The following is a 23,014-nucleotide window of genomic DNA, read 5'->3' on the forward strand; positions in this document are numbered from 1 at the left end:
GAAGGAGATAACTGCTTCCAAAAAAGAAATTAGAAAAGATATTGAAGAGCTAAAAAAAGATATAGAGGATCTCAGAAATGAGACTGTGGTGACATCAAAAAAAGTGCAAGAGGTGGAAGAGAGAGTGAAAATACATGATTCCACCTTGTTAAAAATACAAGAAAAAGTGGCAATTCATGACTGCAAATTGATGGAGACCCAGATACGTCTGAGAGGAGTACCTGAGGATGAAGAAACTGATTTGAAAGAATATATAATAAAAATAATTGCAGAATTTTTGGAGGAAGATCCTGAAGGGACTAGAAATATGTATGACTATATGTATAGAGTGAACTCACTATATGCCAAAAAAAATAATCTACCAAGAGATGTGGTTATAAGATATATGACAAAAGAAATGGTGGGAAAAATCATGACTAAAAACTTTGAAAAGACATTGATAGTGGGAGGCAGCAGAGTAAGAATTATGAAGTTGCCAAGACAAGTGATAAATGACAGAAGAGCATATAAGAAATTGACAGAAAAATTACGGGACAATGAAATGAGGTATAGATGGATAATACCTGAAGGTTTGAGCTTTGAGCTACAAGGGAAAAGGATTACAATTACAAGCACACAGAAATTGCGTAGATTTTATGAAGAACATAAAGAATTTGCACCATGATGGATTACAAATTATTATCTTGGAATGTAAACGAACTAAATTCACCACAAAAAAGAAAGGCAACGTTTCATTGGATTAAAAAGCAAAATTGTAATATAGCTGGTTTACAAGAAGTACATATCAAACAAAAGGATTACAAATTTTTATGGAATAAGCAATTGGGACTAGAATTTCATTCATTGGCTGAACAGAAGAAAAGGGGAGTGATTTTTTATATTAAACAAGAATTGGACCCAAAATTAGTGTTTAAAGATAAAGATGGAAGATTTGTAGAGGTAGAAATAATATTAAATGCACAAAAAACATTGTTATTGGGACTGTATGCACCAAATGGTGCAAAGGATGCTTTTTAAAAAGACATTATACAACAATTTGATGAAGTGACATATGATCAAGTTTTAATAATGGGGGACTTTAATGGAACAATTAAGAACACACTGGATAGGTCTGGGGGGGCGGAATAATAAGGAAGAAAAATTGCCAAAGTCTTTTTTTGAATTGGTCAAACAAGAAAACTTGGAGGATATATGGAGGAAATTTAATCCTGAAGTGCGGGACTATACCTTTTTTTCAGCAAGACAGAAAACTTTTTTCCAGAATTGACATGTTGTGGGGCACTAAAGATTTAGGCTTTATAACAAAAAAAATAGAGATTTTACCTAAAATAGGGGCTGATCATAACCCAATAATGTGAATTACAAAATTGTCTAAAAAGTTAAGAAGATGGAGATTGAATGAAGATTTACTACAGAATAAAGAAATAGTAACATCTCTAGAAAATGAAACTAAAGCTTTCTTCTAAATAAACAATAAAGAAGATATAGAATTTCAGACAGTGTGGGATGCTTATAAAGTAGTAATGAGAGGAATATTGATTACATTGAATAATAAAGACAAGAGGGCAAAAGAAAAACAGATGCTGGACATTCAAAACGAAATAAAGAAAAAGGAAGGGGAACTGAGAAAAAGGCCAGGGAAAAAGAAAATTATGAGGGAGATTACAATATTACAAACACAAATGAGACATTTGTTAAATAAAGAACTGGAATGGAATCTGAAAAGATTGCAGCAGAAATCTTTCGAGGGAGCAAATAAACCTGGAAAATATTTGGCCTGGCAACTGAAGAAAAAGAGAGAAAGTAAAAGTATTAATAAAATTATGGTGGATGGAAGAGAGGTGGTAGATCAAGAAGGAATAAAAAGAGAATTCTTTAAGTATTATGCCAAATTATTTAAGGGTGTTAAAATAAAGAAAGAAAAGATGGAAGAGTATTTACAAAAGATTAAAATAGCACCCTTAACAGAAAATATGGGGAAAGTTTTGAATGATGGAGAGCCAGTTTGGTGTAGTGGTTAAGTGTGCGGACTCTTATCTGGGAGAACCGGGTTTGATTCCCCACTCCTCTACTTGCACCTGCTAGCATGGCCTTGGGTCAGCCATAGCCCTGGCAGAGGTTGTCCTTGAAAGGGCAGCTGCTGTGAGAGCCCTCTCCAGCCCACCTCACAGGGTGTCTGTTGTGGGGGAGGAAGGTAAAGGAGATTGTGAGCCGCTCTGAGACTCTTCGGAGTAGAGGGCGGGATATAAATCCAATATCTTCTTCTTTTTCTTTGATCCAATTGAAAAAATAGAAATTGAAGCAGCAATTAATGCAATGAAAAATGGAAAAGCACCTGGGCCAGATGGATATACAGCTAATTTTTTTTAAACCTTCAAAGAGGAGTTAATACCAAAACTTCAGAAATTGATGAACATGATAAGAATAAAGGGAAAATACCAAATACATGGAAGGAAGCTGTTATTTCGTTGATTCCAAAGGAAGATAGAGATGTCATGAATGTAAAAAATTATAGACCAATCTCACTATTAAATAATGACTATAAAATATATACAAGAATCTTGGCAGAACGGCTTAAACAACATTTGACAAATTTTATAAAGGAAGATCAAGCGGGGTTTCTTCCCAAAAGGCAAATAACAGACAATCTTAGAACTGTTGTAAATACTGTAGAATATTATGAAAGACATCCAGAAAAGAAAGTAGCATTATTCTTTGCGGATGCAGAGAAAGCATTTGATAATTTACATTTATTTATTCTATATTATTTATTCTATAACTTATATCCCGCCCTTCCCACAAAATGGCTCAGGGCGGCTCACAGCAAACAATAAAACAATAAAACAGAGTTCAGAATTATTACATTTAAAAGTTAAAACATTTAAAAACCTAAAAACCTTAAAATTTTAACATTAAATCTATACCGTATGAGTCACAGAAGTCTAATAAGCTACATTTATTTCCCAGTCAGGCGTAGGCTAACCGGAAGAGGGCTGTCTTACAGGCCCTGCGGAACTGAGCAAGGTCCCGCAGGGCCCTCACCTCTTCCGGCAGCTGGTTCCACCATGTAGGGGCCATTGTGGAAAAGGCCCTGTCTCTGGTTGTCTTGAGACGGACTTCCTTAGGCCCGGGGATGGTGAGAAGGTTTTGAGTCCCAGACCTCAGTACTCTCTGGGGAACGTGTGGGGAGAGACGGTCCTTCAGGTAGGCAGGTCCCAGGCCATATAGGGCTTTAAAGGTAATGACCAGCACCTTGTACCGGACCCGGTATGTTATTGGGAGCCAGTTAGAGCCCGGAGACCCGGCCGAATGTGCCCCCACCTTGGGAGGCCCAATAACAGCCGGACTGTGGCATTCTGCACCAGCTGCAAATTCCGGGTCCGGCACAGGGGCAGCCCCATGTAGAGGGCATTGCAGTAATCCAACCTCGAGGTGACCGTAGCATGGATCACTGTTGCTAGGTCGTCGCGGTCCAGGAAGGGAGCCAACTGCCTTGCCCGTCTAAGATGAAAAAATGCGGACTTGGCAGTGGTTGCTATCTGAGCCTCCATCTTTAGGGACGGCTCCAGTAGCACCCCCAGGCTCTTGACCCTGTCTGCCGCCGTCAGCAGCGCACCGTCAAAAGCTGGCAGGGGGATTTCCCCCCCCCTGGTCCTCGACGACCCAAACAAAGGACCTCTGTCTTCGCAGGATTCAGTCTCAGTCCACTCAGTCTGAGCCACTCAGCCACGGCCTGTAGTGCCCGATCCAGATTTTCTGGGGCGCAGACCGGTCGGCCGTCCATAAGTAGATAGAGCTGGGTGTCATCAGCATACTGGTGACACCCCAGCCCATACCTTTGGGCAATCTGGGCAAGAGGTCGCATATAGATGTTAAATAACATCAGGGAGAGAACCGCTCCCTGGGGCACTCCACAGTTAAGTGTGCGCCTCCGGGATAGCTCCCCCCCAATCACGACCCTTTGTCCCTGACCTTCAAGGAAAGAGGAAAGCCACTGCAAGGCCAGCCCCTGAATCCCCCGTGTCGGCGAGGCGGCAAGTCAGTAGCCGATGATCAACCGTATCGAACGCCGCCGATAGGTCCAACAACATCAGCACTGCCGAGCCACCCCGATCCAGATGCCGTTGAAGGTCATCTACCAGGGCAACCAACACCGTCTCCGTCCCATGGCCCGGGCGAAAGCCGGACTGAAGTGGGTCAAGGATGGAAGCGTCCTCCAGGAAAGTCTGTAGCTGCCTCGCCACTGCCCTCTCAATAAGTTTGCCCAGAAAGGGCAAATTTGAGACCGGCCTATAGTGTGCCAATTGGGCCGGGTCTAAAGATGGTTTTTTTAGGAGGGGACGGACCACAGCCTCTTTAAGCGGCGCTGGAAAAAGCCCTTCCGTCAGGGATCTGTTTATGATATCCCGTACAGGATATCTGAGATCCCTCTGGCAAGATTTAATAAGCGAGGAAGGGCATGGGTCCAATTTACAAGTTGTTGAGCGGGCAGATAAGAGAATCCTGTCGACTTCATCCAGGCTGAGGGGGCTGAAACCGTCCAGAATATGATCCGAAGACATGCTCGGGGCCTCGGTTGCATTAACTGTCTCAAAATTGACGGGGAGGTCGAGGCGGAGGGATGCGATTTTATCCGCAAAATAGTTCGCAAAAGCCTCACAGCCTATCTCCAATTCAATAGAATTTGGTCTGCCCTGGGGCAGCGTAGTAAGATCTCGAATTATATCAAACAATTGTGCCGGGCGCGAAGTTGCGGACGCAATCTTAGCCGCAAAGTATGTCTTCTTTGCGGATTTGATTGCCATCTCATAGGTCTTCAAACTCTCTCTATAAGATGTTCGGGTCGCTTCGTCTCGAGTACGCCGCCATTGCCTCTCTAGTCGTCTGAGGTCCCGCTTCAAATGCCGCAAATCCTGGTTAAACCAGGGAGACGGCTTAAGGCGGGGGCGCAGAGGACATTGGGACTTTATGTTTGCAGTAATAGAGAAAATGGAGTTGGGGAAAACTTTATAAGGATGATAAAAGCAATATATACTGAACAACGAGCAAGGCTATGTATCAATGCAGATCTTACAGAATACATGATAATTAGCAAAGGTATAAGACAAGGCTGTCCGCTTTCCCCACTGTTGTTTACAATGGCTCTTGAAATCTTACTGATGCAAATCCAAGAAGATAAAAAAAATAGAAGGATTAGAAGTAAAAGGATTTACTTACAAATATAGAGCATTTGCAGATGATATCATGTTTATAAATGAAAATCCCATACAAGTCACACTTTTGTTGTTAGCTAAAATACAAGAATATGGGGAATTGGCGGGACTTTGTATTAATAAAGAAAAATCAAAACTTCTATGTAAAAATATGCAAGTAAATAAACATAAGGAATTGCAGAGGCTAACGGGTTGTGAAGTTAACTCTAAGGTAAAATATTTGGGTGTGGGGATAACAATGAAGAATATTGATTTGTTCAAAAATAATTATGAGAAGCTATGGCGTAAAATGGATGAAGATATGTTAAAATGGAATAAACTTAATTTGTCATTGCTGGGCAGAATAGCTGCAATTAAAATGAATATTCTACCAAGAATAATGTATTTGTTTCAAACTATCCTGATTGTGAAAGACAGTAAACAATTTAATAGATGGCAAAGAAAAATTTCAGAGTTTGTGTGGGCTGGGAAGGATTAAAAAGAAAATTTTAACAGATGCAAAAGAGAGAGATTTAAAATTATATCACGAAGCAGTTTGTTTAGTGTGGATAAAAGAATGGATGATGCTGTTAAACAAAAAACTCTTAGCGTTGGAAGGTCATGTAAATAAATTTGTCTGGCATGCTTATATGTATTATGGGGAAAAAAGATGGATGTTTTTTTCTCTCACTATTATATAAGAAATAATTTGCTAAATACATGGATGAAATATAAGAAATACGGAGATGAGAGAAAACCGTTATGGATAGTGCCAGCATAAGTGATAAAAATAACAGCTGAGATGGGTGAAGAAAAATGGTTGTCATATAATCAACTATTAAAAATACAAAGTGGCAAAATAGAACTGAAAACTGCTGAAGAGCTGAATAATAAATATGATTGGTTTCAAATGCAACAAATAAAGACCTTGGTGGATAATGATATTAAAACGGAGAGAATAAGAAAAGAGCAAACAGAAATGGAAAAAGTTCTGCTTGGAGACAATGAAAAATTAATTTCAAAAGTATATAAATTACTTTTAAACTGGTCTACAGAAGATGAAGTAGTGAAATCTCAAATGATTAAGTGGGCAATTAATGTAAATAAAGAAATACAGATGGAAACTTGGGAATATTTGTGGAAGAACTCTATGAAGCTTTTGACATGTCATAGTATTAAAGAGAACTGTTTTAAAATGATGTATAGATGGTATATGACTCCTAAAAAGTTGGCAAAGATGAACAATAAGATGCCAGACAGATGTTGGAAATGTAAAAAACACGAAGGTTCTTTCTACCATATGTGGTGGACTTGTGAAAGCGCAAAATATTGGCAAATGATTCAACAAGAAATTTCTAGGATCTTGGGATATGAATTTAAGAAAATTGCAGAGACTTTTCTGTTGGGATTACAAATGGAAAAATTTCCAAAAGAAGATAGAACTATAATTTGGTACTTGCTTTCAGCTGCTAGGACATTATATGCGCAGTTGTGGAAGCAAGAAAAAATACCAGATAAATGGGATTGGATTGTAAAAGTTATGACATGGAGTGAAATGGACAAATTAACAAGAATTTTAAGAGACTATGACTTAGAAATTTTTAAGATGGAGTGGAAAAAGTTCAGAAGATATGTAGAAAAAGAGTGGAAAATAAAAGCACATTGGACAATTTTTGATAATGATTAAGCCTTAGAAGGAAGAAGAATGTAAATTTTTGTTTTTATTAGTTAAGGGTACCTTTTAATATTAGTATTATAAGTAAATAACACCAGCAGGGGTCAAGTAACGGGGGGGGAGGGGTGGTTAGAAAGTAATATATGGAATAGATAAAAAGAAGTTATTAATGATGCAGGAATAAGATATTGTTACCATATGTTACTAAATAAAAATTGTTTTAACATAAAAAAAGAAAGGGTGGCATCCAGTATCTCACCCAAACTCCTCACCTTCTGAGCTGGCACAATAGATGTGCCAGCCAGGGTGGGAAGTCAGATGCCTGATCTAACCCCATGACTCATGTACAGGACCTCCGTCTTAGTTGGATTAAGCTTCAGCTGGCTCAGTTGTAACCAACCAGCCACTGCTTCCAGTGCTCTGGTCAGATGGTCTGGGGCAGAGTCTGAATGGCCATCCTTCATCAGATAGACAGAGACATGCACTAAGCCCACTCCCATGTTTGCAACCTTTTGCTTCAGGAATGTTAATAGTACTCAGCGGTTTATGCTTCATCTCTCTACTACCAAGTGCAAACTCTACTGGGGACTGGTTTAGAACTATACTGGAGATTCATGTTTTATTTGCTCATGTTTGTGCAATGCCTGTTTATGTATCCCCCCATTATTTGTTGTAGTCATATACATTTTCCTGATGGTTTTCCATGCCTTTTCTTATGTATTCATGTGTCATGCATCTATTATTTGCTTTTATAATATATTATGCCACATGTGTGTGTCATGTGCAATCAAGCTTCTTCTGACCTACAGCAACCTTATGGGTTAATGACCTTCAAAATCTCCTATCTTAACAGCCTTGCCTAAGTCTTACAAACTGAGGACCATGGCTTCATTTGATGAGTTGATCCACCTCATGTGGGTCTTCTCTTTTCTTACTGCCTTCAACCTTTCTTAGCATGCTTGTCTTTTCCAGTGACTCTTGTCTTCTCATGATGTGACCAAAGTACAACAGTCTCAGTTTAATCATTTCAGCATCTAGAGAAAATTCAAGGTTGGTTTGATCTAGATCCCACTTATTGATCTTCTTGGTGGTCTGTGATAGCCATAAAATTCTCCTCCAACACCAAATTTCAGATGAATCAATTCCATCAGCTTTCTCCACTGTCCAACATTCGTATCCATTCATAGTAATGGGAGTACCATAGTAAGATTTACCTTGATTTTGGTCTCTAGTGACACTTCCTTACACTTAAGAATGTTTTCTAGTCCATCCTCTTTGGTTGCAGCCTCTCTTTTGACTAGGGATGAGCACGAACTGGGGGAAAGGGTGGTTTGTTTTGTTTCATGGTTTGTCTGATTTCACGAACCAAATGAATTAACCAAACAAAACTATGAATCCCCAAACAATTTGTGGTTTGGGGATTTGTTGTTCGTTATGGCTGGGGGAGGGAGGGGGATGCATTTAAATGCCACCCTCTCCTTTTTCCAGTCCAAGAGCTCCCCAAAACTCTCCACTGTATCCTATGGGCTCATAAGATACAAAGGAGAGATCGTGCCATTGCTGCAGCACAACCCCAAAGAAGGGGTTTAAAGTTTAAACCCCTTCTCTAGTGTCCTGCCACAGCCACGAGCCAATCTCTCCATTGTATCCCGTGGTCCCATAGGATACAATGGAGAGCTCTTGGGCTGGAGAAGGGAGGAGGTGGCATTTAAATACCTCCTCCTCCCTCCTGCAGTCATAACAAACTTGGTCGTGTGGGGAGAGCTCTCCCCACAGGATCAACTGTTTCTACAGGCTCCGCTAGATTGCCAGTTTCAACTGGGCAGCTCAGCAGAGTCGGCAAAGCAGACAATCCTGCAGGGAGATCCCTGCAGGCTCAGCTGGAGCTTTGAGGGAAAGGAGGTTCGGAATGTTTGGGGACAGTTTGTGAGAGGCATGGTTCCAAACCATTGGTTCACAAACCATGAATCTGCCCAATTTGTGCCTGAATCGCAGTTTATGGTTCGTTTTGTGATCATCCATAGTCTTTTGACTTATGATTGGGTCACCAAATGTATTATGCAATAGTATCTTTTGTTAAGCTGTTCAATTTGTATCAGTACTGCGTTGGAGTCTGTATATTTCTTCCAGTCAAATATCTACTAAGGTGATAGGAACCTGTAGAAACAGAGGCCTCCTGCTCAAAGGGACCAAATTAACATGCTCCCTAAATTTTGTTGTGTTTCTTTCCTCTCTTGTTCAATGTGTATGTGCATGTGTGTAGGGGGGTCCCTCTCCAGTTTGCCATATAAGAGGGAGTAATGGACAGGTAATGCAAATCCTATGGAGTTAATAGGGCTTACTACACTTTTCTCAGTTTGCTCTCTCTCTCCCCCCCTCTCTTCCTCCCTCTATATGTTATGTTTCTTTAAAGGTGGGGTGGGGCAGAGGGGTACCATGACAGCAGATCTGCAGACACAATATTAAAAATTATTATCTGTAGCAGATCACCCCTAATAATCAGAAGCAAGGAAAACTGGCCTTCGTCTTTTGCCCTGGAAAGTACATATGGGGTAGAGAGAAGACTGTTCTCTTTAACAATGATTTGGACCTCTGATTTCCAAAGTGAATCACCATCTTGCCTTTTTCCCGCACCCAGCCTCCCACAAACATCCCGAAGAGTCTAGCTTTGTAATTCTTGAACATCCATCCGTGACAATCTAACCAAACAACAGCTGTTCATAAGTTTACCCCTCACCTTATCTCCCACTGAACCTCATTTTTTCTAAATGGATTAAAAATTTCTAAAGCAGTAACTACAGAAGCCAAAAAGAAGGGGGGGGGGGAGTCAAGGTCTGTGTGTATTCAACAAATGAAAGCAGAATTATATAAAAGCAACAGTTAATATAAAAGATTGTTCAGTGCTGCATTTTCCATCTTTCCAACCATTATAGGAATAAAATTATCCATGGAGAAGATCGAAAATCTTTTTCAAAACTAATACAATTAAGCTTTATTACAGCGTTTCAAGTACATTTCTCTCCTCTCCCAGCCTCTTCCATCTTCAGCTCTAATCTAGGCGCATTCTATAACAGTAGGAAGTATTCTTCTATTTTTTTTTACCAGCAAAATGCTGGTGTTTAAGGGTCAGAACACTACCTAGTGCTATAAAGTGAGGAAACAAAATCTACCCTTAATATTGACTTACTATAGTGCACAAGACTGGGGGGAAAGGGAGAGTAAAAAAATCAACACATAACGGGGTTGAAGGGCTTTACCACCATCTTAAAGCTCCTCCAGGGGGGGGGCTCCCTCTGGGTGTCCTGCCCCCCCCAGGGAAAGTGCATGCGCAATACATCGCCTCTCCTTTCCTGGGGAGTGAATGCTGCGTGGTCACTGTCTGGCTATGCCTGGCAGATGGTCACTGCAATGGCCTCTCCTACATTACTGCATCCGTGGCAACACCTTCTCGCTGGTCCCCCCCGTTTTCACAGAGTTTGCCACGTCATGGTGCGACCGAATTGTCCGGCGGTATAACCGAATGAGCAGGTTGGGCTCACCAACCTTGCCAGCCAAGAGAAGGAAAACTCTAACATCAAGCCCGGGCAGACAGAGCTCGTTAATGTAACATCTACCCCCTGGAGGACTCGCTGCCGGCGTCCCAGCTTACTGGGCCATGGCAGATGACCCCATGGTGAAAGGGTGGAGCCAGTACTGTGCACACTGCGCTTCACCTAAAAATTCCTCTGCACAGGCCTGAAGGGTATCCACATCCACAACCCACAACATACCAAGTCCTGCAGCGATGGGCAAGGGGCAAAACGGCAGGTGGAAGATGCCACTGGAAGCCGCAGTCCCGATCCTGCATGTAGGTGGATCAGGGTATTGGTCGCCTGATGCTGACCCGGAGACGAAAGCATTTTTCGGCAGCACCCTGAACGACCAAGCAGCCCTATTTAGGGACAGCACTGATTGCTCCGTATGGAGAGGAGCCTAGAAAAGGTGGCCTAAACAAAGATCGTCTCCTCCCCCCCAGTTGGCTAGCCACGGTCAACGGGCATCCTTACTTGCGGTCAAAAAATAACAACAAAGAAAAGGCATGCACCTGCCTCACAAAGTGTGCAAAGACTAAAGCTTGCGTGTTGGAACATCAGAACCATGCTTGACACAGTAGACAGTGGTCGCCCTGAACGACGCTCTGCTCTAGTTGCCCATGAACTTCTCAGGTTGAATATCGACATAGCAGCTCTCAGTGAGGTCCGTTTCCCTGAGGAAGGTAGTCGTCAGGAACACAGTGCTGGCTATACCCTCTACTGGTCGGGTAAGTCAAAGGCTGAGAGCCGCATTTCTGGCATTGGCTTCATGATCAGGAACTCCATTGCCTCTAAACTCGAAAACCTGCCAACGGGTCACGCAGATCGCATCATGTCTATGCGCCTCCCACTTCAAAACAAGCAGCATGCAACCCTCTTTAGTGTGTATGCCCCAACCCTTCAAGCAGATCCTGCAGAAAAGAACAAGTTCTATGCTGATCTACGCAACCTCGTACGGAAGGCCCCTACAGAGGACAAGGTGATCATCCTTGATGACTTCAATGACAGAGTAGGTAAAGACTCGGAAGCCTAGAAAGGAGTACTTGGCAAACACGGCATTGGCAACTGCAATGATAACGAGCGCCTCCTGCTAGAATTTTGCACGGAGCATCAGCTCACCATTACTAACACTATCTTCCAGCAAAAAAACAGTCTGAAGACAACCTGGATGCACCCACGGTCCAAGCATTGGCACCTTATTGACTACATTCTGGTGCGCCAGAGAGACTTTCGAAATGTCTTACACACCCGAGTAGTGCCCAGTGCAGAATGTCATACGGATCATCGTCTTGTACGCTGCAATCTCCGTCTTCACTTTAAATCTACACCCAGAAGAGGCGGTATCCCCCGGAGGAAGTTTCAGGTTGGCAGCCTTCAGTCAGCTGAAGTTAAAGCCGCCTTCCAGGCAAAACTCCAGTCAAGAATTGAGGACCCCAGTTGCCTCACAGATCCTTCTCCAGAAGCACTCTGGGAACACCTAAAAACTACCATCCTGTTGACCTCTGAAGAAGTCCTTGGGTTCTCCACAAGGAAGAACAAGGACTGGTTTGACGAGAACAATCAAGAGATCCAAGAATTACTGGCGAAAAAGAGATCTGCCTACCAAGCACATCTTGCTCAGCCCTCCTGTCCCGGGAAAAAAGCAACTTTTCGCGCTATATGTAGCAACCTCCAGCGCAAGCTTCGAGACATTCAGAACGAGTGGTGGACCAAGCTTGCAGAGAGAACCCAGCTGTGTGCAGACACTGGTGATTTAAGAGGATTCTATGAAGCCCTGAAGGCAATATATGGTCCATCATATCAGGCTCAGAGTCCCTTGCGTAGTGCAGACGGCCAAGTGCTCCTCACAGATAAGGCATCCATACTGAACCGGAGTATTTTCAGGTTCTCTTCAGTGCCAACCGCGTAGTTCAAGATTCAGCAATCCACCTCACCCCACTTCAATCAGTGAAAACAGAGTTGGATGAGATCCCCACTCTAGAAGAGACTGTTAAAGCCATCAAGCAACTGAAAAGTGGCAAGGCAGCGGGAGTTGATGGAATCCCACCAGAGATCTGGAAGCATGGGGGCACAGTACTACATAGCACACTTCACAAAGTACTTGTCACCTACTGGGAACAAGGCAAACTACCACAGGACTTTCGCGATGCAATTATCATTACTCTACATAAGAACAAAGGGGAAAAGTCAGACTGCTCCAACTACTGGGGGATAGCCCTGCTCTCCATCGCAGGCAAAATCCTTGCTAGAATACTCCTGAACACACTGGTGCCCACCATTGCAGAAGAACTCCTCCCAGAGAGCCAGTGTGGCTTCAGAGCTAACAGGAGCATTACAGACATAGTATTTGTTCTCAGGCAGCTCCAAGAGAAATGAAGGGAACAGAACAAGGGTCTATATGTGACTTTTGTCGACCTTACCAAAGCTTTTGATACCGTTAGCAGGAAAGGCCTGTGGCAAATCTTGGAACGTTTAGGATGTCCCCCAAGGTTCCTCAGTATGGTCATCCAGCTACATGAAGACCAGAGAGGCCAAGTCAGAAACTGCAACGATCTCTCGGAGCCCTTCCCAATAGGCACAGGTGTAAAGCAAGGCTGTGTTCTCGCGCCAACTCTCTTTACGATCTTCTTTAGCATGATGCTTCAAAGAGCCGCAGTAGATTTAGATGATGATGATGGTGTCTACATCCGCTATCGCACTGATGGCAGCCTGTTCAACCTGAGGCGACTAAAGGCCCACTCCAAGACAATGGAAAAACTTATCCGATAGCTACTGTTTGCTGATGATGCTGCACTTGTCTCCTACTCAGTATCAGCTCTGCAGCATATGATGTCCTGCTTTGCAGAGGCTGCCAAGCTATTCGGCCTAGAAGTTAGTCTGAAGAAGACAGAAGTTCTCCACCAGCCTGCACCCCAGGAAGATTATCACCCTCCTTGCATCACTGTGGGCGAATCAGTTTTGAAGACAGTCCAGCAGTTCAGCTACCTGGGGTGCATCATCTCCTCAGACGCCAAGATCGACAAGGAGATTGACAATAGACTGGCAAAGGCAAACCGTGCATTTGGCCGACTGCATAAAAGAGTGTGGAGCAACAAGCATCTGAAAAAAGGCACAAAGATCAATGTTTACAAAGCAGTTGTGATGACAACCCTCATCTATGGCTCCAAATCGTGGGTATTATACCGTCATCACCTGCGACTCCTTGAGCGCTTTCATCAGCGCTGCCTTCGCACCATCCTCAACATCCACTGGAGTGACATTGTGACCAACACTGAAGTCCTCAAGCGGGCGGAGGTTACAAGCATCGAGGCATTGTTGCTGAAGACGCAGCTGCGCTGGGCAGGGCATATCTCCAAGATGGAAAACCACCACCTTCCCAAGATTGCCCTGTATGGCGAACTTTCCACCGGCCATCGAAATAGAGGGGCACCAATGAAGAGGTACAAAGACTCCTTGAAGAAATCCCTTGGTACCTGTCGCATTAACCATCACCAGTGGTCTGACCTAGCCTCAGATCGCAAAGCATGGAGGCACACCATCCACCATGCTGTCTCTTCCTTTGAGAATGCACGCATAGCTGGTCTTGAGGACAAAAGGAGATTGAGGAAGAAGCGTACTGCTACAGCACCAACCCCAAATCAGACTTTTCCTGCAGCCACTGTGGCCGGACCTGCCTGTCCTGCATTGGTCTTGTCAGCCACCAGCGAACCTGCAGCAGACGTGGACTACTGCACCTTTCTTAAATCTTCGTTCGCGAAGTCAAGCCGAGAGAGAGAGAAAGCTCCTCCAAACAAACCATCTATCAGTTAATATTACAACCCCTATTTACAGCCCAGTCCCACTCATGTTTACTCAAAAGTAAGCCTAAATGAGTTTGGTGGATTTGCTCAATTTTTTTAAAGGACTGGAAGCCTAGAATGGCAAAGGAAGCCAAAGAATACAACAACTGGGTAAGAGTGAAAATATATTATAAACAAAGATTCTGAGACATATAGGGCAGTAAGGAACACTATTTCTCTGTAACCCTAAAAAGAGAAATTGATACATATATAAATATCCCCAGTCATTTCTACATTACAAAACTTGAGAGACAGAGAGAGAAATAAAGAAGAACAATATGAGGCCAAAAAATTGCAATAAATAAATATATAGAAAATTCCCTTTGCCCGTGAACATATGGACAACTGAAATAATTACAACAATGACTGGTAGATTGCTTGAGATTACATTGCACAGTCCTATTAAACATAAATCGAATTTAAATGTAACCAACTTTGGGTGGTAGTTTTAATAGTTCATTTTTTAAAAATTGATTAGACACAAAAAAGTAGTTAAGTGTGCATAGTGAACTGGCTCATGACCATGATTGCAATTAGCAGCAATAGCAAATGAACAAGAACCCATGGCCCATTGGTTTGGAGGTAGAGGAAGAGACGCTACCAGATCATCCTTGCTGCTGAGGCCATAGTTTTATGTTCTTGCTCTTACCTTCCTCCTATGTTATGGTCACCAAATCCAATTCACAAGTTCTTCTGTCCCTTGGGGAACCATCTCACTTTATGTCATGGATGGTCAATCTGTGACACAGGTGCCACAGATAAAAGCTTATGGCACCCCTTCTTCCCTCTCCTATGCTGTGCTGTCATCTACGCCTTGGCTCAGCAGACTAGAGTCAAAGCCACTACAAGGCAAGAGAGTGGGACAGAATATGTTCTTAGTATTACACTAGAGTGACACTATTTCATACTTCCAATCTGGCTTGCAGCACGCTTATCAAAAGAATGGTAGCCAGTGAGTTGAGCCCTTTTCCTTTCAAATGTATATAGAGTCAAATACATGAACTGTCAAGAGATTTAACTGCTTTACAGTAGTGGAATATTATTCTTCACATATTGGGATTTTTTAATGACAAAATGCTACTGCTAAGAGCCAGGAACTGAAAAGAACACACAGGCTTTGAAGAAACAGCATGGTTGTTCCAATTCTGTACCCTATCAATTTTTAAAAACTCATCACGGTAAACAAGTAAACAGAGAAGTAACTTCCACATCCAAGGAAGATATTCAGATCCCTAAATGGATTTCCAAAGGTCATTTTCGGCTGAAAGGATGCTTGATGATATCTCTTTAAATCATGTTCATTTCAAAGGCTTATCTAGCATAGGAGCAGACAGTAGTTTGGAGCGATACACTTTGATCCCCAGAGATAAATTAATAATAACAACTTTAATTCATATGTATAGAATGATCTGGGATTGCTTGAACAGGTTTTTTTTTCCCCAAGTCACAGATTTTTTTTTAATAAACAAAGAGAATTTTTAAGAGGTAACTTCGCTTTCAACTAAACTCCATAGTGAGGGCGGAGGGCAAATAATACTGTGAATTGTAAACTAGTATTTTTTTAATAAAAAACCATCAAGTTAAAAACCAATTATCTTTTAAATGTGAGCTGCTTAAAAGGTTCAGATTGTGAAGCAGTTTTAACAGTCTGTGATAGGAGGAGGGCCCTAGGGACACATAATAAGGGCTGACAGTTCCAGGCTTCAGCACAATGGTTCTCATTTCTCTTCCTGGCTGATCCACTCAGATCGACGTCTGATTCAGTTAGCATTCAGCCACAGTAAATAAGAGACAACGCAGCCTCACCTTCTGCTCAATGCGGGCCAACTGTTCCTTATAGAAGGCATCCCTCTGTTTCAGCTCTTCTTCCTTCCGCTGCAGTTCCTGGGACTGCGAGGAGATACAAAAGAGAAGGTTAAATCCATAAAAAGGCAAAAAGGGAGACAAGAGAAAGAGTGAGAATTAGGACAGGTGAAAGTGGAAAGCAATCTGAGTAAACCATATCACACCAGACAATGGCTAGGAAACAGTAAGAGCGCTTTTCCATATGAACCTTTTAAGCGGCAAATCTAGCAAGGTAAGCAACCTGAAATGTTCTGACTCTTGGTGCTGCTCACACCTCTCTACTCTCCTGATTATACTTTGCCAAGCAGAATGGATGGATCTATGCATGCAGAAGAATGAGGGAGTTCTCCTGTGGGAAGGGGTCCATACCTCTTTTTTTGCCATCAAGTTGCCTCCAACTTATGGCAACCCCATAGGGTTTTCAAGGCAAGACACGTTCAGAGGTGGTTTCTCATTACCTGCCTCTGCATCACAACCCTGATATTCCTTGGTGATCTCCCTTCCAAATGCTGATTAGGATTAACCATTCTTAGCTTCCAAGATCTGACAAGCTAACTTAGGCTATCCAGGTCAGGGCTGGGGACAACATTACAACAGCACAAAGGGATACAGCTCCCTGTCCTGAATACTGCAATATGAACAAAAAGGAACAACTATCCAAATGCCTTGTTTTATTCTAGTTCATTTGTTATTTTTCACAGTTTGTTTCCCTGAGCTTGAGCCCTTGAAACACAGGCTGATATACATGCCATTTTCTTCTATCAAGTGGTACAACTGCAGCAAGGCAACATCCATTTAGAAATTAGTCTTGTGGACTTCTGGATTATGGCGCCTTGAGCTCAGAGGGTTCCGTGGATCGTCCTCCTGCGGCCCCTCTGAATCAGGCGATTGAAGGGGTGCCACAGACGCAGCACCCCCATAAGGAGACCCTGGAGGGGTTTCCTTTCAGCATGGGACTTTTGCAGGAAGCCAGGGCATAGCGGTGGCTGTTCCTGTCCTTCTTGCATGCCCCAAAGCTTCACCGCCATGATAGCTAATACAGCAGAAAAAGGTGAATGCCCGAACGCTTGCTTTCTTTTCTTTCAATAAACTTCTGATGTATCGCTTCTCTACCCCAAGCACGGCAATTCTACTAGACAAGTAAGTGTGCTTTCAATACCACTGGATAATGGGTCGTTTTACATAATAACAAGCGGGTCAGCTAAAAGGAAGGGAAAGAAGTCGATTATACCCCTACTTTTCCGATGAATGAGGCTTCGAAAAGTTAAAGAGCAACTTTAAGCATTGGCAACACTTTGAATTAGATGGAATACAGATACTCAAATCGACCCGGATTATAATTGGGCATGTGTTAAAGAGGCTATTATTTGGCTGCAGTATAGTCTGAACAAAAATGAGACATATTCTAGAGAGAGCTGTCTTTGTCATCTGACTACAACTGAAATGATAACATTCAAAATCACAGCTGGAGGAGATTTGGAAAGATGGACTAACTGGGTCTTTGAGCTACTTTTCAACTTGGATTAATAGACTGAGTTTGCTGACAGAGAAAAATGGCATTGCCAAGTGAAATGTTTTATAAAAAAGACATATTATGTAACGTAAGTTCTCTGAAGCAGGATCTTGGTTCATTAAAGGAGTTGATTAAAAAACAAATGGGAGCTTTGATGCTGAAAGCTAGCAAAATCTCAAATCTACATGAGCAGAGTGTTAAAGAGATCCTAGTGACGTCAAACTGGAAGGGAAGAGTGATCCGCTGGGAAACGAACAAAAGAAAACCAAAATGGAGCCTTATGGCGCAGTTAAAAAGCAAGACCGGAAATTGAGACTGATTGAAGTTCTGCTGAGTGGAACAAATGGCGTGGAATTCTTCCTACTGTTACTGAGAGGGAGGATTGCATTAAGGAGCGAGAAGGTGAATTTTAGCCAAAGAATCAAGATGTGGAAATTCTTCAGGAAGAAGGATTTTTGAACTCTCTCTCTCTCTGTGGATAGTCGGATATGGAACTCTCAACAAGAACTGACATGCGATTTAAAAACCGACATGTGATTTTAAAAAGCAAAGTGAAATTTTTGGGTTACGTTGTTTCTTCTAGTGTAATATGAATATAAGAGCTAAAGGAATGAAAAGTTTTGAAAAGAATTTTAAGTAAATAAATACTTAATTTGGATTAAATTTTAAGAAGGCAGATAATGTTATTTTAACTTGTAACTGGGCAGATCTTGTGGGCAGTCGGATATGGAATTCACAATAAGAACAGATATATGATTTTAAAAGGCTAAGTGAGATTTTTGGGCTATATTTCTAAGAAGGTAGACAACATAATTATCTGGCAACTAGGTAGATTTGCACTTAATAGATAAAGATATTTGCCTCTTATGCTTATTTTAATGATGATATTGTTAAATTAATAAGCTAGTTTGCAGCAAAAATCAAGATGTGAAAATTTTTCAGGAAGAAGGGTCTTTGAATTGTTGTTTCCTCTGTGGGTAACTAAATATGGAATTTTTAATAAGAACTGATATGCAATTTTAAAAAGTCAAGTGAGATTCTAAGGATGGAAAAATTTTGCAAAAAATGTTAAATAAATAAACAGTTAATTTTGGATCAGTTGTTAAGAGGGTAGACACAACTATTTTTTAATCTGGTAGATTTGCTCTTAGTATGTTTGTCTTGAGAAACTGTCAATACTGAGATAGTCAAGCTAGTATATTTTATTTTTAGCTTGTTGAGGATAAAGATATTGGTTGCATATGTTTATTTTAATGATGATATTGTAAAACTAACAAGTTAGTCTGTGCCTTCATGATACTTCATGTTTATTCTAAAGATGATATCGTTAAACTACCAAATTAGTCTGTGCTTTCAATATGGTTAAGTGTAGCCAGTCAGCTCTGTGTTGAGACTGCTCGGTTTTTTGTTTTTGTTTTTACATCTATATGTGCTGAAGAAGAATTGTTTGGACTTGTATTTTAAGTTATAGTTTAATTAAAAAGCTATAATGAAAGACAAAGTTGGTAAAATATATGGGGAGAATTTTATACTTGCGGGTAGAAAGAATGGAGTATTTCACTTGGAGGTAGAACTGTAACTGATATACTTGTATTTCTCTTTGTTTCTGTTTTTCCCACTCTGTATCCACCCTTCCCCTTCTTTAATGTATCTTTGCTTGTGGTTTTTTTCTTTGTAGTTAAAATCAATAAAAAATTATAAAACTAAAAAAAAAGACAGAAATTAGTTTTGTGGTAGGTTTCCACATGTGGTCCCCATATCCCCTGCACAAAACCCAAACATCATGTGGAATTTCACAACACAATGACAAAAATGTGCAATAGGAGTTAGCAATTGTTTAAAAGCAAAACAGATATATTTAATTTTCTTTATTAATAGTATTATTAATTAATGCCAAGTTAACTAAATACCATTCCCTTCAAGAAGTATTAGAAAATATAAGGGGGAACTCACGACTTGTATGGTGGCACTTCATTTTCCCCTGTATTCCATTCCCCAGACGATTTCTTTCTGGCAACTGTCATATCCTCTCCATTTCCCTGTTCCAACCAAGCTTTCTTTCTATCTGCCCCCTACCCCATTCTTAAAGTTTCATTCACTTACTTCATTTACACTCCACTTTTCTGCCCAATAGAGACTCAAAGCAGATTTGAGTCCTCTTCTCCACAGTATCTTCACAACAATCTTGTTGGGTAGACTAAAGTGAAAAAGAATGACCACCTTAAGGTCATCCAGCAAGCTTTCACAGCAGAGTAGGGATTTGAACCTGGGACTCTCAGATCCTAGTCTGACACTGTAACCATTACGCCACACTGGTTCACAGCTTTCCCTCTTTCCATCCCATCAGTCTTTCCCTAGGAAGAATCAGGTCCAGTTGCAAAAGTTATATGGTAGCAGGTCCCTCGAGCGAGTTATGTGGTGGCAACTGCCAGGCCTTGCCAAGTTGTGCAAGTTGTCTGAAGGCTGCCACGAAGCCCAGGCAAGCTGTACGGCATCAAGACATCCAGCAGTCACCACCACGTTTGGGTGAATTGTGCAAACTGCATGCTAGTAAATTGCTTGGTGGTTACTGCTGGGCATTGCTGATGAGTCCTCTCTCCACAGCAGGAGCAGGAGTGGAGTGGAAGGCCAAAATAGCCCTGGAAGGGGCTGTAAATCTAGGTTTGCCAGCCTCTAGGTGAGTCCTGGAAAGGGCTGTAAATAGCCCTGTTGTGTCCTAGGTTCAAATGGAGAACTGTTACTTTTGGAGGGAACTGTTACTTTTGGAGGGAAGCTGGACAAGCCAAGCTTGTACTCCACACCAGGGTTCCAGAGAAGGCCTAAGCGTGCCCAATCAGGGGAAGGATTGAAACATAAGTAGCCAATCAACATCTAGGCTCATACTGTACCCTGATAGGCCCTTAGGCCTCTGTAAATAGCCAATCCATGTACATAGTTAAGGTCCAATCAGAAGGGGGCAAGAATTGTATAAAGGAGCGGGAGGTTTGAATAGAGCTCAGTCTGTGTTGTGTTCCTGAAGTAAAGCTTGCTGAAATCACTCTCCGACTCTGGTCTCTTACTGCGTCAACCCCAGTACTTTACACTGGCGACGAGGATGGGATGCCAGTAAGAACCAGCAACAGAACCAGGAACACGGAAAGGTGGCTAAATCCAAGCCATCTGGGTCCGCACCTCCGCTCTGCGCACACCCCAGCTCGCAAACCGCCCAGACACGCTGCCAAGAATGGAGGCTCCAGCCAACCTCCTGCAGCCCTTTAGCATCGATCGCCCCGAGCTGTGGGACTCGTGGGTCGAAGGCTTCCAGTCATACCTGACCTTCCGGAAGATTACAGAGACTACCATGCAGAGAGCTCTGCTTATCAGTACGTGTGGCACGGAGACCGTGGACTTAGCCAGGGCTCTTCTCCAACCCAGGAAGCTCTCAGAGACGCCGGTGGACGACATCATCAGCGCTCTGGAGAAGTATTTCCAGCCCCAGCCAACCAAACTCACCCGGCACTGGGACTTCCGACAAAGGACACAGAAGGCAGGCGAAACCACGATGGCGTTCTTGACAAGCCTGCGCCGGGTGGCAAGCCGATGCAGTTTCGCAGACCTCAACGAAGCCCTTCTCGACCAGTTTGTATGGGGCTTGAGGGACGAAAAACTAGTACAGAAACTCCTGTCCCTCTCCGAGTGCGACCTAACAAAGGCAATCGATGTGGCCACCAGCTGGGAGAAGGGCAGATCAGCAGGGCCACGGCTGACAAGACAGGCTGCGGCACACCAGATCAACCCTGAACCATCTACAGAGGACTCAGACGAGGACAAAGCTCTACAAACCGGCTATCGTTCAGCAGGAAGGAAGACCACCCATGCCCCACAGGGCATGAGACACAAGACACCACCTGCATGTGCAAGCTGCGGGGGCCAGCACGAGCGAAAGAGCTGCCGATTCCGGAATGCCACCTGTCGACTCTGCAACAAGGAAGGCCACATCGCCTGTGCCTGCAGATCCACATCCCGAGCACGCGTCCCGCAAAGATCTGCGCACTCCGAAGGCCAGCCAGACTTCGAGACCGACGCTCTCCACGCCCACCTATACCCGGTACAGTACCTACCCTCGCCGGTCAGGCCCTCCAAAATCCGGGTCAATGTAGGGATCGGGGGGGTGCCCTGCCAAATGGAGGTGGACTCTGGGTCAGCATCATCTATTATAGCGGCAGAGACATTTTTTAAAATCCCCACCAGGCTGAGGCCTCGTCGCAATCAGTTTATCCAGTTCCTCTTCAATTTTAGGCTTGAGTGCGAATGGAACTCGCCGCGCTTTAAGCCTAATAGGCCGCACTGTGGGGTCGAGGTGTAGTGTAACCGGGGGACCCGTGTAGCAGCCCAAGGTGCCATCGAAAATGGCCGGGAACTCTTCGCAAACCTTGTTAAAGTCCACTCCGACAGTCTTATTGACCCCCCTGATCTCTATTCCCAGGGGCTTGAACCAGTCGAGACCCAAAAGGTTTACCTTAGTGGACCCGGGGTTTACCTTAGTGGACTTCCAGAAGAATAAGGTGCCTATCTTGGGAGTGGGCTCGGTCCCAGTCCAATACAAGGGGTTCAAGGGCCAGCTGCAAGTGCTAGTGGTCAAGAACCACCTTACAAACCTTTTGGGTCTCGACTGGTTCAAGCCCCTGGGAATAGAGATCAGGGGGGTCAATAAGACTGTCGGAGTGGACTTTAACAAGGTTTGCGAAGAGTTCCCGGCCATTTTCGATGGCACCTTGGGCTGCTACACGGGTCCCCCGGTTACACTACACCTCGACCCCACAGTGCGGCCTATTAGGCTTAAAGCGCGGCGAGTTCCATTCGCACTCAAGCCTAAAATTGAAGAGGAACTGGATAAACTGATTGCACAGGAAATACTAGAGCCTGTCACCCACGCAACCTGGGAAACTCCCATCGTGACTCCAGTCAAGCCCAGTGGGGAAGTGCGGATTTGTGCAGACTATAAGTGCACCCTCAACAAGGCTCTTCAGGCCCACGCATACCCTGTGCCCATCGTCAGCCACGTTTTAGCCACCCTAGCCGGCGCAAAAATTTTTGGCAAGTTGGACTTGGCCCAAGCTTACCAACAGCTGCCGGTGGATGAGGCCACGGCCAACGCCCAAACAATTGTGACCCACCGGGGGGCCTTTAGAGTAAAGCGGTTGCAATTTGGCGTGAGTGTGGCTCCGGGGTTGTTCCAGGAACTCATGGACTCTCTTTTAAAAGGACTTCCCGGAGTCACTCCATTCTTCGATGATATGCTGATCGCTGCAGCCTCGCCTAAAGAATTCGCCGCCTGCCTTAGAGGAGTCCTACAACGTTTTGAAAAAGCCGGCCTCAAGGTCAAATGGGAGAAGTGC

At 43.3% G+C, this 23,014-nt stretch overlaps 1 protein-coding gene across 2 annotated transcripts in view; it reads right to left on the reverse strand.

Annotated features, from left to right (window-relative positions):
• The window catches only part of CHCHD6 (coiled-coil-helix-coiled-coil-helix domain containing 6), a 366,636-nt gene that overhangs the window by 204,037 nt on the left and 139,585 nt on the right, over window positions 1-23,014 (reverse strand). For both annotated transcript variants that reach the window (XM_060239695.1, XM_060239694.1), the window contains one exon: window positions 16,085-16,168. In XM_060239695.1, the coding sequence (XP_060095678.1) occupies window positions 16,085-16,168 (84 nt within the window). The remainder of the gene's footprint in view (window positions 1-16,084; window positions 16,169-23,014) is intronic.

The sequence above is a fragment of the Heteronotia binoei genome, chromosome 5 (assembly GCF_032191835.1).
Source record: "Heteronotia binoei isolate CCM8104 ecotype False Entrance Well chromosome 5, APGP_CSIRO_Hbin_v1, whole genome shotgun sequence".
In the NCBI taxonomy this organism is placed as follows: domain Eukaryota; kingdom Metazoa; phylum Chordata; class Lepidosauria; order Squamata; family Gekkonidae; genus Heteronotia; species Heteronotia binoei.